The 15,935-nt window shown below is 33.9% G+C and overlaps 1 protein-coding gene and 1 long non-coding RNA gene across 3 annotated transcripts; both read left to right on the forward strand.

Moving 5' to 3' along the window:
• Nucleotides 1-749: 749 nt before the first annotated feature.
• Nucleotides 750-5,365, forward strand: LOC132312782 (uncharacterized). Its single transcript, XR_009483328.1, has 3 exons — nt 750-896; nt 1,548-1,614; nt 2,744-5,365. It is a non-coding gene; the product is annotated as an uncharacterized LOC132312782 (long non-coding RNA).
• Nucleotides 5,366-11,086: 5,721 nt separating this feature from the next.
• LOC132312783 (dof zinc finger protein DOF4.6-like) lies at nt 11,087-13,256 on the forward strand. Of its 2 annotated transcripts, none has more exons than XM_059811284.1 (2): nt 11,087-11,310; nt 11,829-13,256. In XM_059811284.1, the coding sequence occupies exons 1-2, from the start codon at nt 11,287-11,289 to the stop codon at nt 12,684-12,686; spliced, it is 882 nt and encodes a 293-aa protein (XP_059667267.1). In that variant the 5' UTR covers nt 11,087-11,286; the 3' UTR covers nt 12,687-13,256. The 2 variants fall into 2 exon arrangements, with proteins under 2 accessions (XP_059667267.1, XP_059667268.1); XM_059811285.1 differs by lacking the exon at nt 11,087-11,310 and adding an exon at nt 11,317-11,444.
• The last annotated feature ends 2,679 nt before the right edge of the window (nt 13,257-15,935 follow it).

The following is a 15,935-nucleotide window of genomic DNA, read 5'->3' on the forward strand; positions in this document are numbered from 1 at the left end:
GGGAGAGGAGAGAGAAAATTTGTGCAAAAATGACCTAAAATGTTTATATACCTAAAACAAGTTGGACCGGCTGTTTCTTCTGCTACAGTGAAAATTTGCCCAAACAGTGCTGAAACAAGATAAAACACCATTTTGGTGTTTCAAGTTTTAGGCCTCTTTAGTAAAATGTTTTACAACTGTGCAAAACAAAACATAACCAACCAAACATGTTTTGAGCATCATTTGGGCTACTGTAGCGGACCTGAAACAAAAACAACAAAAACAAAGTAAATGCCAAACAACCCCTAAATTAAAAGGCAACAAACTTGGCAAGTCATATTTTTTCTCAGTTCCAACTTCCATTCGGTGCCCCCAAGGGCTTGGTGATGGTGGTAAGGTAAGGGGCTGGGTTCCAATATGTCCCGGTTTCGAACCCCAACATTCCTATTATAATCCCTGATTTAATCAGTGCTATCGTTGTGGGGCCTGTTGCAGCACTCTCGGTTTGTGACTTGGGATGGGTCCAAAAAATCTTGCCCAAAGGAGTTCTGAGTTCCAAAAAAAAAAAACTTCCATTCGGTTTGTTTTTTGGGCTGAGTTTGAATATTTGGGCTTAAAAGTTCATGTGGTATTGAACTGAGATATTCTATTAAATTTCAATTTCAATTTTTAATTTAACAAATGTCAGGGCTGAAGCCCATGCCCAGCAGATGCGTAGCCCAAGTAAAGGCCCGGCCTAAGCTCTGAAATTGCCGTTTGTTGGGTATCGAAACTCGAAAGGGATTTGCCATTTTGACTTCGTGACTCGTCTCTTCTACCGGCTCGCCCGAGTCGACTCACTTGAGTTGGGCTCCGAATCCCCGCAGAGTCCATTTTCCCCACCATCAACCTCTACGGTGCGATCCTGCTTCGATCAGGTAGGTCTTTGTTTGTTTGGTTGCTGATAAAATGTAGAAAAATAAACAAATAGTGAAAATTTCAATCTTATACTTCTTTGCTTGGAAACCCACCGAAAAAAAAAAAAACAGCCATACACAAAAGTTAGAAATTATATTTTCTTAATTTTTGTAGTTTACTTGGGAACAAAATGGTAGTGTTAATGTTTTTGCCTTTGATTGATCACACGAGAATATAGTCATGAAAAGCCCTTTGATTAGTTGGTATACAACTTGTTATGTATATATGATAGAACTATTTTATAATGTAATTAAATTATATAATGGACTGACAGTGACCCAAAATTCTCCAGGAAGAAAGATACCAAAGAAAATTAAGAGCTTCCGGCCACTATTTGCAAGCAAGTGTTTGAACATTTGGTTCCTAAACACCTATTTTTTTTGTATATTTGGGCTGTTTAGCCCGAGTTTGAGTTCCTGTATTACAGACATATTATTGTTCCTAGTTTTTTTTTTTTTTATTTAATGATTTTCATGATATTGAATTGCATTAAAATTCTTTTCTTTTCTTTTCTTTTCTTTTTTTTTTTTTTTTTTTGGTAATTTTTTAACATAATTGAATATTCTGTTAGGAATTTCAATGTAGTTAGTGCTCACTTCGACCTCTTACAGGAGCAAAATACATATGCAGCTGCAGATGCACACTGTTTGCTTAAAATACTTGCTGTTCTCAAAGAAGGTTTGTGATGCTTAATGTTTCATACCTCTTAACAAAAAAATTGAACATGGCGCCGTAGGGTATTTGAGACCCAAAATAATAATAATAAATCACATTTGAACTCATAAAACTGTCATGAATAAAGAGGACAGTGCTGAATTTTAGATTCTTTAGTTAATAATTTATTTGATCTCGTGCAATTTGAGTATGACTGGTTGCGATACTCTATGTTAGTAATATGAGTATTACTTGCTCAATCACCCAACTACGGATGTGGTACAAGTTAAACCAGAACAAATATTTTCTGGTATAAAAGATTGTGTTTGTATTGTTAGCATTAGGCTTATAAAACATTCACACAGAAAAAAACGATTGGCGAAAAGCATTTACAACGTGTTGGGATGATTGCTATAGTTCAATATTCAAAAAGAAGAAGTTTTGGGACCAAACGCTCCGTTTCCGAGCTTGGATGAAAAGAAAGATTGCGAATGAACAACAAAAGGATCAGGTGTTGTTCTCATTATTGATCTTGATATATTGCTATCATGTTTATAAAATTTAGAGTTTGAAACATAATTTTTGTGTATATGTGCTATTAGAATGTAACATCATCTATAATTTGTTTTTATTGACATTAGGGTTTAATAGACTAAGCACAGAAAGAGAAGAGGATGCTCCTCACACAAACTGCCAAGCTCTTCATATGTGAATATCTATCTGATAAAATATACAAAGCACATATACATATAGCATGGATTAAAGTGTCTTGTGAAAAATGAACAGCTGCTTGAGGTATAAATATAATCAAATACTTTATTGATTGTACTGCTGATGTCTAAGTGTTGACCAAATCCCCCACTCCCAACACAAACTCCTAGAAATAAAATTAACAAGTCTTGATTCATTATTATCTTGAGAAATAGTGAACCTAAGCAATATTCTGGATAGAAGATTTCCACAGTGTGGGGACATTGGACATTAAAATTCTTGCCTCCATCATTTTGTATCATGCTCCTTACAGTGTCAACTTCACATGATATACTTCTCAAAGTCATTGGTGGACTTTAATTTTGTACCAATATGCCTTTACTCTTGTTGATAATAGTTATCCAACTGTATTTGGAAGTTAAACATTGAGGAATTCTTGCAGGTAATCTGAAATTTCCCATAGAAGCCGAAAATGGAGGCTACATTGATGCCGAAAATGGATTCATGTGATACCCAACTGCTTGCTTGACAAGAATTTGGAGTTGTGGCAGTGCAGAGCATTCACAGGTATCTTCTGATCTAGTAGTTTCAAGCATGACCGTGGAGAAGATCCATAAACTTTTTTTCTTTATCGAGTTAATAAATTAGAGAGTAGTGCTACTTATGCCAAAGTGTTAAATAGAGTTGCTTGACCGAACTGTTTTGATTGGTCATGTATGCACTCATGACCAATCAAAACGGTTCGGTCAAGCCATTCACTTCAATTCATTGACCTTAAAAGCATTTTCCTATATTAAAAGGAATCCTTCTGGTGCTTGAAATGTTGGAGAATGACAAGCTTGCCATGTGGCAATCACCTAACCAAAATCCGTGGACACATCAGGTATGTAAATGAGGACCAAAAATCATTTCTTGAGAATAATGGCTAGGGGGGCATAGATAGTGTTTACAAGCTTTCATTTGTTGAGCAATAGAGAGATGACGTCCATTTGCAATATGAGGTTCATTTTTATGACTAGCAATACAAGTGGATAGCAGATTGGGGTGCCTTCAATAAAGGCATATATTATTGACAGCATTTCAATTTGGCTGAGGGATAGCATTACTATAGGAGAGTCTACGCTTTCCTACAATAACATGTTCTTTTGACATTGCACATTGGAATAGTGGGCGAATTTTTTCTGCCAAGTAGAATGTTCTAAAGCAATTTTAAGGGAATGTTACTGTGAGGGATATGATCCTGTTTGATGGGATCTTCTACGTCAGTAGTCGATCCTTGCTGTCCCGACATGTTGTCAGTATGCAGAAATCAACGTGATTCTGAGTTTGGCGAGAACACGTGTCACCTTGAAAAACTTGTGCATTCTCCTTCACTAGAAGTGCCACTCACCTCCCATCTTTCACTTGTCAAGGAATCCATCAAGTGTAATAGAGAGAAATGGAGTTGTTGGGACCTTGGGCGTTAGATTTGGTGTGTTTTAGTCAGATGTTAGAAACAACTAACCACTTATCTAGAAATTGAATATCATCAAACATGACATTTAACACATTTATCTTGTGAATGAACATTATTATGTAGGGAAAGAGAAATGATTCAGTATATGGTTTATTGATTTCTTGCCTCTCTATCGGATAAGACATGCATCCCTCACATTATGGGGTAAGTGGTGGCTATGGTTTGACATCTTATGAATGGATGAGATGAGGCTTCCTTAGGGCCCCGCCTTGAGTAAGTGGTCATCTTTGGGAAACATGAGCCCTGAACCCACCTTCACGTATTATTGTATCAAATACCCCTCATTTAATTCTGCAACTAATGCCTCTACCAAGTCAAATAAGTCCTCACTTCAAGAATTTTGTTTGTTTCCTGCTATGTATTTAGCCGCATGAGACTCCAGCCATTGCGAAGTCTGGTACCTCCATGCCTCCGTATGGATAGGCAGTTTTCAGTTTCGAATTCGTGACTTTCAGGTCAAAATGGAGCAACTTTACTGTTACGTCAAAACCCACTCTCGTTCTCCTATTTACTTGCTTCGATTGAAATCTCACTTCAAACTTGGTACAACTTGTCGATATTATTATTACTAGGAAACACTGCTGAAGTGTGTGTTCTGTTCATCACAGGGAACCCAACACCTTAATTCAGTGCAGAAGTTCATGAATGTTTGCAAGCGAATAAATGAGTGACTTGATGCCAATATGTTTGACAATCTTATTTTCCCTTTTGATTCAATAATGATTAATTATTGGTGTTATATAAAATAATGCGACAATTAGATCAAATAGATGGTTTGTTTTGTTTAATGCAGGGATGGATCAAATTGCTGTGATTGCTTCAATTATAAATTGGAGGAGTTTGGTCATCAAAGCACTAACCTTTTTTATTTTATATTACTGACTGGATTGACTAAAATTTGTTGGTAGGCAAGCACTTTACAGAGGCTAATGGGTTGGAAGTTTCAAGCTTGAGGCTCGTTTGCAATAGACAAAAGTTGAAATCAACTTTATTATTTTGTGGGCCCCACACGTTAATTCTACTTAGTGGGTGGGTCCATCTGTGTAGGACTAAAAGTCGTACCTTTGTCAAGAAGTAAATTCCTTTTATTAGTTAAGCCTTACGAAACTATAAATACGTTATATACCTTTGTCGAAGGTCAAAGAAGATTTCCTTTGTAGGGTCATGTAAGAATACCATATTTTTTTTTTTTTTCCAGTAATTTAGAGAAATACTTGTATATAAGAGTTTTTGGATGTACAATGTGTTTTTATTATAGATGTTTTGCTTAATTTAGGCCAGTTTGGTTGTAAAGAAATGGAAGAAAAAGAGAAAATGGAGGGATATATATTAAAAAATTGATGATTTGGTTTTGTTAATCGCTTAAAAATAAGAGGTAAAAATAAGAGGGAATGGAAAGAAAGACTAGTATTTTTAATAAAACTTTGACAATGTCAAATTTGGCTTTTTTTTTTTTTTTTTTTCAAAAAAAAAAAAAATATATATGAAAAAAGGTATGTTGATAAATTTATTAAAATAATTTCAAAATTTTTCTTTTTCTAAATATGATTAATATTATTATTCCCCTTCATAAATCAATTAAACACCATAAATATTTAAGTATGACAGCATTATCTAAGTCATAAATAGACAAACCTTAAATGCCCTTACCTTATGCTCCTAGATTCTAATCACGTCTGTAACTTCCACTAACTCTTCAACCATTGATTCTAGGTTTCATTCCCTTTTAAGCAAACACTATCCTCTCTTTTGCCTCTTTTTTTTTATTTTTTATTTTTTATTTTTTTATTTCATAATTAATATTATACGTAGTACTTTTTTTCTTTTTTTCTTTCCACTGTACCAACCAAAAGTATAATAAGAGTGTCAAAGTACTGTCAAAGTAGAGACCTGTCTATTGTGGTTTAGAAATTGGAGTATTGGTAAAACCAAAATGGATTTAATTTGTTTGGGTACTTAGTAATATGGTATTTACTTTTTAACATCTAATTAAAGTTATCACTACGTATATAAAAAAGACATAAATGTAATTGTAGACACTGGTGCTAACTAAAACAATGAAAACGACTTCCACCCATTTCTATAAAAAGAAAAGGGTGTACGACATATTCACTTTAAAATTTGGCATGATGGGATGCACCTTGCCGTGAAACAAACAACATTCAGTAGCTACCATGACTTTATTAGGGTTTATTATTGACGACTTATCTGCACATATTATATACATATATTATATACACACACACCAACACACGTAGATGTGAAAGTGAAAGAAGAAACCTTTAAGACATGCGTCCAAGAAAAGACGAAAAGGGTAGTTTTAACTAAAATTGTAGTTCCCTCTTTTAAAAAGTTGAAAGTTAGGTCATTTGGTTAATGTGGGAATCAGAAATGAAACATTTTAATCTTTCTTCTTTATAAATATTTATGTGGTGCATGTAAGAATCTGATGACCGAATTTGCAAATGAGTTGATCCTTCATGCATGAACGCTCGAACTCGGTTTGATGAGCTCGTCGTGGGATGAAATTGAAGCTCTATTGGAGTCTTCTAGAGTATTTAATGAGGATCTTAAAATCGAAATTAAAATAAAAAAAAAAATTAATTCAAAATTAAATGAAGAGTCCATTAATAAATGAATCGAATCCAAAGAATGACTTTTCAATTCGGTTTATTTACAAATTTACAATGCTACCCATTATCACAAAAATAAATGTAAAAACAGTTTGGTTCTTAGTGAGCTTTGTCTTATGTGCTTCCAATTAGTGTTGCATCATGTTTTTAAGCATGAAAAATATGAGAAAAATAAATATTTTATTTATTTATTTTAATTAAATAATAAATCTATCCACCACTCGTTTTGAACTTTAAAATAATAAATAAATTTTTGAATATGCCGAATTATCCGCATATTACGTCAAATTATAATTTATCATAACAATCAGTTCGTAATTCTTTTTCAAAGGTCCGATATTGTTACATACATTCATGAATCGACCGATTTACACATATTTGTTCGACTTTTTTACAGTACTATCGCGACTCATACCACAATTACAAATTATACGTCAAACACAACTTTTGTGAAATTACAAGTATTATTTATCTTAATAGTTATTACTAGTATTAAATAGTGACATTTTTTTTTAGGGAAAAAAAATATATTTTTGGACCCGATGACGTGACACCAATGTCGTCTATTCCTATTAAATCACATCCCTACTACCCATTGCAATCATATAATTGAGGCATGCAACGGAGTTGTGCCAGTCTGCATTGTTGCCCACTCTCTGGTGCTTTCACTCTCTTTCTCTATAACACACGCACACACGCATTTGCTTTTTTTTTTTTTTTGAAAGGACACGCACACTTTGCTAACAATTCTGCCACTAGTGGCAAATTCCTCATTTCCGCCGAGGTCCTGCCTTGCTTATAGTAGGAAAGGGAATTCTTTTAGCTAAACAGGAATGGGGATGGGAGCAAGTTATGAATCCCTGTCGGGACGAGAGCGAGGATGGGATAAACCCGCCCCGATTAAGTGTGAAGTTACTAATATACTCATATATATAATAATTTATTACTAAATTAGATTCATTATATATATGAAAATAAGAAAAAAAAAATATGTTTTTTTTTTTAATAAAAAAAATTATGAGGCGGGGGCCGGGGCTGGGATAAGGAGTCGGAGGCAAAGGCGGGTATGGGAATGGTGGCGAAATTTTAAGTGGGAATGAGAATTAAAAAATTCATCAGGAACGGAATCATGGAGATGGGGAATGGAATTCCCACCCCGTCCCGTTATCATCTCTATCTGCGACTCCTTTCTAAATTACCCGCTTGGGCAAGAGAGAGAGAATAAAAATTATTGGAGGCCATATCTAATCTTGTCAAAGGGTTACAGTGCTTTCTTGTCGGTGCTTTAGAGAGAAAAGCTTAATTGAAATCTTTTTTTTTTTTTTTTTTTTTTCCCCAAAAGTTTAATTGAATTCATTGGTTCAATTTCTCTTGTTTTAATTTAATTTATTTTAAGTTTCATACTTCAAATATGTGCTTTAAATATTTATTTATTGATTATTATTGTCAAAAATCTTAATGAAAGTCAAGTGGAAAGTAAAATTAGTTTTGTATTTTATATATATATATATTTATTATTTCAAATACGAGCATAACAATTAAGCCACTAAATATTGGTCATAATTATTAAAATGTTTAAGTGAGACGAATTTAACAAAATAGAATGGATTGGACTATACCATAAATTGGATTGAAATCCAACTTGATTTGTAATGCCAAAACCCAAACAGTGTTCAGAGTCGTTAAAAAAATGAGTGACGTGTGATGCACCAGCACCAAGTTGAGGCACGTTCATAAGAAGGCATCATGTGACGTCGTCGACCAGACCCCCACAACCGTTCATTCATCAATCTACGGTCGCTGACGATTCCTTATGCTTGGACGGGTAAAACTGGACACATGCACCACCCTCAGATGGGATGGGACCCACACTGACTCCACGACCTAAATATTCACTCTTAAAGGACACGTTTCGCTCTCTTATTCGCTTTTGTGGGTCCCAGTGCTCCCCGGGTAACTTATTCCTCCTACTCTCATGTCAAAGCCGCTTACATTTTCAGCCGCCACCGCCACCGCCACCGCCACTAACCGATTAGGCTCCTTTCCGACCGACATGTCTCTTCACTCATGTAAATAGCTTCACTTATAACCAGTGGCTTAACTCAGCTAAAACCTTCAGGATGGGAGGATTTGGGGATAGGAAAAGAAAAGAAAAGAGATATATATATATATACACACACACACATATATATGTTGAATTGAAGAGGAGGAATCCTTGTGTACTTACTTTTTCAACGCACTGACCACGGTTCGAAACGAAACTTGGAATTACAACATAAACTGCAAGTGCCATGACTTTAGTGTGCCAAAATCCTACTAATAAATAGAAGGAAAAGACAAGAAAAGATTGCATCTATCAAAAAAATAAAAAAGAAGTGCGTTGGATATACATACATACATACATATATATATATATATTCCCTTCAGACTTGGATCACACTATTCAGAGAGTCTCAGCTTGGGGTATTTTCCAATCAATTTAATGTCTCCATCACAGAACTTTCACACTTTAGCCATTACCAACCCACTCCATATTTTAGTGGAGCCCACCTACAGTTTACTCTCCACCTCTTTCATGGAAAAGGGGGAAGTACTTCCAGTTTCAGGATGAGTGGTTTCATGGAATTTTCATGGAATTTATATAGGTCATATTCAAGAGCCGTGAATTATTAGTGAAATGCATAGATATATGCCTCCAAGGTCTATATATATCGATCACTATGGTACTATTACTTGACAACCAAGAAACATTAGAAATTGCTAAACTTTTGTCTTCTATATCAAATTAAATCTTATGTTTGTTGTCTGTATATTGTCCTCCTAATATTTTGTACTACTACCAAACTACCGAAAGTGATTAGCAATCACATTCCATAAAGTTATGCTATCTCCACATCTCATGTGAATGCATACCTAGTCTTTTTAGTGTCTTTATTTTACTTTTTTATTGGAAGCATTTTTAATCAGTCAAGCCCAGCTTTGACATGCTTTTTTTTAACATAAAAGAGACAGATCAATAGAGCTTTCTTTGAAATTTGGTTTTTTTAATCCTATTTTAAGAAATTTTTAAAAGATAATCAACCAACAAATTTGGAAATTATTTTCTAAAAACATAAAATTATTCTTAGTTTAAAAATCAAACAAATCTTAAGTTTTTTTTAAAAAAATTAGAGAAAGAAACTACTGTGCAATAGTACAAATTTTAGAACTTTTTTGTTTTTTTCACTTTAAGAGAGTAAACTGTTGTGAGAAAACAAAATTTCAATATAACATGGAGTTCTTAATTAATTATATATTTATCTCTTAAGTTCCCTATATTTTAATATAATTTCATCTGAATTTATAATATAAATTACATTATAACATGGAGTTCTTAATTAATTATATATTTAAACGCCAATTCTCTAATTATCTACCCATCATCAGTCATAACCAAATCAATGAAGAAAATATTAGATTTTTTAGTCATAGAGACGCAGACTCACAATTTCACCATCCCTTCCTTTCAGGTACAAGTGTCACCTCTTGCCTCAGGTTCCATGAAAATTCATGAGACTGTAGGTCAGTGCATCATGGACATACACACATACATATATATATATATATATGATGAAAAAATATTCAAAACTGTATCACAAATTATAAATATTATGTCGTATTTCTCCACCCGCGTCACTCTCTTCTCAATCTTATCTTTCCAAAATATAAAGTTCCATAACCTTCCTCTAGATCAACATTAAAGCCCATCAAATAAGAGATACAAACAAAATCTTAAATTTTGGAATTATATTTTCAGACCAATACATAAGAATTAGGTTAATACTTGCTTACTTATAGCTGAGTAGGTCATCTCTATTCACCGCTGATGTGGTCTAATAACAAGTGCACAACTAGTCTATAATTATTATCATTATTTATCACTTTCTTAATTTTGTAATTATAGACTATTTGTGTACTTGTTATTCAACCACATCAGCAGTGAATAGAGATGACTTACCCACTGGTGGGTAGACAAGTCTTGTCCAATTACACCACACACACTGTGATTAAGCCAAAATTTAGAACTAAGCGACTATGGTTGCCTCCCGTAACTTCTAAAAGGAAATCTAAGAACGATTCAGGAAAAAGAAAATTTGCTCCCAAAAAAAAATTTCAGTGAGAATTCTCTCTTCCGCTCCTAAAAGGAAAACTTAGGAGCAAAACTAATTACGGCATACCTATGATAAAATCATGAAATATATTGTATCATTTTCCATAATATATATAGATATATATTACATAGGCTAAATTCAGTTATATGTGTAGATAGACATGGAACATAACCAAACCAGACTATCAGACTCCTCCTGCCAAGCAGAGTGAAAGAAAAAAAAGCAGGAGAGAGAGAGAGAGAGACACATAGAAAAGAGAGAGCAAGAGAAAAAAGAATCATCCTGACAACACTCATTCTCTAGTCAGAAAAGAATCCACTACAGTCCACAGTACACAGACGCAAGCACAATCCCACTCGGAAAGAATATGATTGACTAATGAAAAATATGTATATATGTATAGATATATAATGGACCTGTCTATACAGTTATACACACATATACAACATTCTCAATTAGAGGATACTAACTTAATGGCATTAAAATATTATTACCCTAGTAGACCAAATTACCCTCTCTCTCATTCATATAGTAAAGGCAACACATGGAACCACCAAACATACCATATTCTCAAAGTGCCTTTCTTTCTTTCTTGCTTTAAGACCAGCTGCAACAAAGTGTGTCATTTTCCTCTCTTTGAAGACTCCATAGCTTTTTTCTTTTCCTTTTTACCTCCTCTTGATCTATGGATGCTGCTCAGTGGCCACAGGTAAAGAAAGAAACCATTTTTTCTCTCAATGAAATCATGATTTCTGCTTTCTTGAGTTGGGGTTTTCAAGGCTAATTCAGAATACCTTTTTTATTTTTATTTTTTTGGGGGTTCTGAAATTTTCTAGTTTAAAGGTAAATACTTTTTCTATGAGATGATGTTTGTTTCAACCCCCCCACTAATCTTTGAATTTGTGTTGCTGTCTTTGAGATCTTTCTGTTTGTTCATGAAAGTACTGCACTTTTTCTCTTTCTCATTCTCTTTCTCTTTCCACCATCTGATAAAAAGGGTACCCAAAAAAGCTATTGTAATTTGTTTTTATTGTTGTTCTCATCCTTTTCCTCAAAGAGAGTGAACCAATTCCTTTGTTTTCTGTGTCATGTTTGTTTGCTATTTGTTTTCTCTCCATGTATAAAATTAAATTTTCTGTGACAATTAATTCTTCTTGTGTTTGGATATTCATATAGTTAGTTAACTAGTCATGGCCTTCTCTTGTCCTTGTTTTTCTTCTTTTTCAGGGGATTGGGGTGGTGAAACCCTCACCCATGGAGGGCTCAAGGCCTAATAATCTGAGTAGTACTGGAGAGAGGAAGCCAAGGCCACAAAAAGAACAAGCTTTGAACTGTCCAAGGTGCAATTCTACTAATACCAAGTTTTGTTACTACAACAATTACAGTCTGACACAGCCAAGATACTTTTGCAAGACTTGTAGAAGGTACTGGACTGAGGGTGGATCTCTTAGGAATGTTCCTGTGGGAGGAGGTTCAAGGAAGAACAAGAGATCCTCAACTACTTCCTCATCATCACCATCTTCATCATCAAAGAAGCTTCCTGAACTTCATCATCATCTGAACCCTAATTTCTCTCAGTCTGCTTCTCAAAACCCTAAAATCCATGAAGGCCAAGACCTCAACCTAGCTTACCCACCCACTAGTGGTGATTACAATAACATCTCTGGTTTTGTTGAGTTGCCCTACAATAATGGCAATAAGACCACCCACCATCAAAACCCTAACTCTTCTACTACTTCATCTCATCATCTATCAGCCATGGAACTTCTCAAAAGCACTGGAATTACTTCAAGGGGGCTGAGTTCTTTTGTTCCGATGCCAGTCGGCGCCGATGCCAACACAATCTACTCATCTGGATTTCCTATGCCAGAATTCAAACCAACCCTTAATTTTTCTCTGGATGGGTTTGAGAGTGGGTATGGAAGTCTTCAACCCGGGGTTCAAGACACTACTACAAGTTCAAGGCTGTTTTTTCCATTTGAGGACTTGAAGCAGGTTTCAAACACAAGTGAATTTGACCAGAACAGAGGTCAGGGAGGGTCTACTGGTTACTGGAATGGTATGTTAGGTGGAGGATCATGGTAAGTAATCATAAAAGGAAAAAAAAAAAAAAGTGATGATGAAGAAACAAGGAGAGTTTGGCATTTATGATCCTTCTTTTTCTTTCAGATGATGGGTGACTTGTTTGAAGTTTGATTTGAACTAACAGATAGGGTACATCAGCACATGAGTTCCTTTTTCTCTTTCATTTTTTAGGCTTTTCCTACTCTTTACCTTCTTTTCTTTTTTTTTTTTTTTGCTTGGCTTTCTTTTCCCTTTTATCAATGTGAATGTTTTAAGCTTATTTTAGGCTGGATCAAAGTGTCACGCATGTGGGATATTGTCCCAAAAAAAAAAAAAAAAAAAAAAAAACCCTAATCTTGTTTCTTCAGGGCTTCATGTAGCAGAATAGCAAACTGACCTTTCTTGGCCCAATGGTCTATTGGTTCATATGTTTCTTTTATAACAGCACCCTGACCCTAAGGTCTGTTTTAATGTTATGTTGCTGAAACTAATTATGTTCCAGATTTGAGGTGGCAAGAGTTAGTGATATATATGTTGAATGTTTGTAACTAATTAGACTTATTAACATTGTAATTTATTTCAATTTTAGAAGTGATTTGGTGGGTTTATTGGTAAATTTTCTTTTCATTTCTTAAATTCACCCAATGTGGTTGAAATGATGCCTTGCAATTCCTTTCCACTAGGCCGGCTTCTTTTTCTCTTTTTTATTTTTTATTTTTTATTTTTTTTATTTTTTTTATTTTTTCCTTTTCTTTTTGTTTGCCAAACAGGTCAGGATTGTGTCTTAATCACCACCATCTCTGTCTTGAGATTCTTCCAGCCATTAAAGCAACTTCATGAAGCAAGTAGGGATATCTGGAGATCAATTTAAGAATAACCAGGCAGAAGTAGCTAGGTATGATCGATGATTTATACTACTTCACATGGTAAACCACTTTTAGGGAATGATTTTATGTATTATATTAATTTAAATACAATTAATTAAGCTCTACTTTTTCTAAACACTTGAATCTATATATATAATTTAGAAATTAATAAAGTCAATAGTAATATCTTACTGAAAACCAGTTCACCTGTCTCAACCAATAGCTCACCTAAAAAGATTTATTTTTATACCACTACTCAATTCTTGTGACCCATCCATTCACATTGTGTGGACTTGTGTCCCATTTCCATGAATGGTCATTGCTTTTCCTTCCATGCCATATTCCTTCTCTATTATATATATATAGATATAGTATTATATAAAAGACATAGAAACCCTAGCTAGACTGGCAGCCATTCTCTCTTTAGCTTGTGGTGGACCCACAAAACATTCCCCTCGGCAACCGTGTTGAAGAATTATCTGCTCCACTCAGCAAAATCCTCTTAGATAAAGACCCTCCTGCTTTTATAATTATATACCACTACTACTAGCTACTTAGTCTATATATATTGGTGTTAACCACTAACTCTAGGTTTTTGAGTGGTAGATAGAGAATGTACCACCCAACAATGGCGGGTCCTTTTCTTGCCAAACTTTACTTGGGCATCTCCTTCATTAATCTCTCTATGAATTTTTTTTACCCTTGCATTAGTCTCTTCTATATTAAGAAGCCGTCTCGAATTGGTGTTTTAAATTTGAAATTAAAAGAAATTCAGTTTAAATTTTGAATTAAATTTTCTCTAATTCTAATTTAAAAAATGCCAATTTGGTACCTCCAAATGAAACATTAGAGGTTTTGGGAGAGTTAGTTGTCAACGGTGGTGTTGAATTTATATAGTTCTAAGATAAGTTAGTATCCATTTTACCGCATCAATTTTAGATTTGGACATTCAAGTTATTGTTATGATTTTTACCTCTTAGTGAAGCTAGCTTATAGTTTACATGTTCTCTAGTTTTACCTCTTAGTGAAGCTAGCTTATATAGTTTACATGTTCTCTAGTCATTGCCTTGATATGAGCTTTCTCTATTAGCCTTAAAGGTATTGAGTTTCATTCCAAGTTAAGGTCGGTCACAATTTAAGGGTCCTTTGCTTAGATGGAAAAATAGTAAGAAAACAAATGAAATAATGATATTTATAAATAAATAAACACATTTTAAGAGTTTGAATAGTTAGAAAAGAAAATTTTTGTGAGAAAATAACTTTCCAGATTAAGAAAATTTTTGCTTTCTTGATAAAGTTATGTAAACTTATAATTATTCCCATTTTTTTATCACTTTAAAATGAAATGTGTTTGTTATAACGTTTGATAAGAATAGGACAATAGTCTCCATCTTCCTCTAATTCTCTCACAAAACCATTTATTTAGATCTTTTAACCTATTTAATAAAAATAAGTACAATTCACATAAACCATTATATTTTTTTATAACTTTCATGTTATTCGAACTGTAATTTTTCTAATATTTTTTCATGCTAAGTAACTAAATGCATGGTAAAAATTTGATTTTTTTTTTTTTTTTTTTATCGTTTTCACTATTAATTTCCATCTAAGGACTTAAAAAGGTTTCTTAGTAGGATTGTTACCCACCAACTTCATATTCACTTGGGATTGTCTAGAATATATGTTATTTTCACAAGCTGCATGAAGAAATTGTTTATGATCATACACTTAGTAAGCTTGCAAAGAAAGCTTTAGCTTGCTTAAATGATAATGATGGTGATCTTCTTCTACTAGACACACCTAAAATGACTTCTTTTGGAAAATGTCTTAAATATGTAACGGCATTATATTATTGTTTTCCATAATGTCACTATCAATAGAACTTACCTCTCAAGACTCAATTTAACCATAAAATTTTGTTTTTTTTTTAAAACAAATTATGGTTGGATCTCAACTATTATCATTCACGGTCTTCAAAACACGTATACAATTTATATACTAAGGAGGCGTATAAGTGCCAACAACTTCTTCTTCACGCAATGTGGGACATCACAATTATGGTAATGGGTTTGTATTTATATCCTTAATTTTGAATTGCCTCAAATTATTTAGGAAGTGATGTGAAACGTCACAATTATAATAGAAATGGGTGTGTATATATATCCTTATTTTTGAATTGCCTCTAATAATTTATTAGGATGCACAATTTACCGAAAAAGAAATTATTAGGACGCAGAATTGCCCAAGTTGCAGCTATTCCAAATCAAAGAACACAATGGAAAATAACTTAAGAGATTGGCCTAGTTGAAAAAAAACTTGAGTCCTGGTGTGTCGTGAAACATCAGGTCTTGGGATCGATTCTTCCTAAATGCAAACAATTCCTTAGGGACCACGCTCGCGGATA

The sequence above is a fragment of the Cornus florida genome, unplaced genomic scaffold, assembly GCF_030987335.1.
Source record: "Cornus florida cultivar Cherokee Brave unplaced genomic scaffold, ASM3098733v1 CherokeeBrave_3.0.0_Hap2_Chr06, whole genome shotgun sequence".
In the NCBI taxonomy this organism is placed as follows: Eukaryota; Viridiplantae; Streptophyta; class Magnoliopsida; order Cornales; family Cornaceae; genus Cornus; species Cornus florida.

Coding starts and splice junctions, on each gene's coding strand:
- LOC132312783 (XM_059811284.1), top strand. CDS start 11,287: ATGGATGCTGCTCAGTGGCCACAG. Junction 11,311..11,828: donor ATGCTGCTCAGTGGCCACAG/GTAAAGAAAGAA, acceptor CTTCTTTTTCAG/GGGATTGGGGTGGTGAAACC.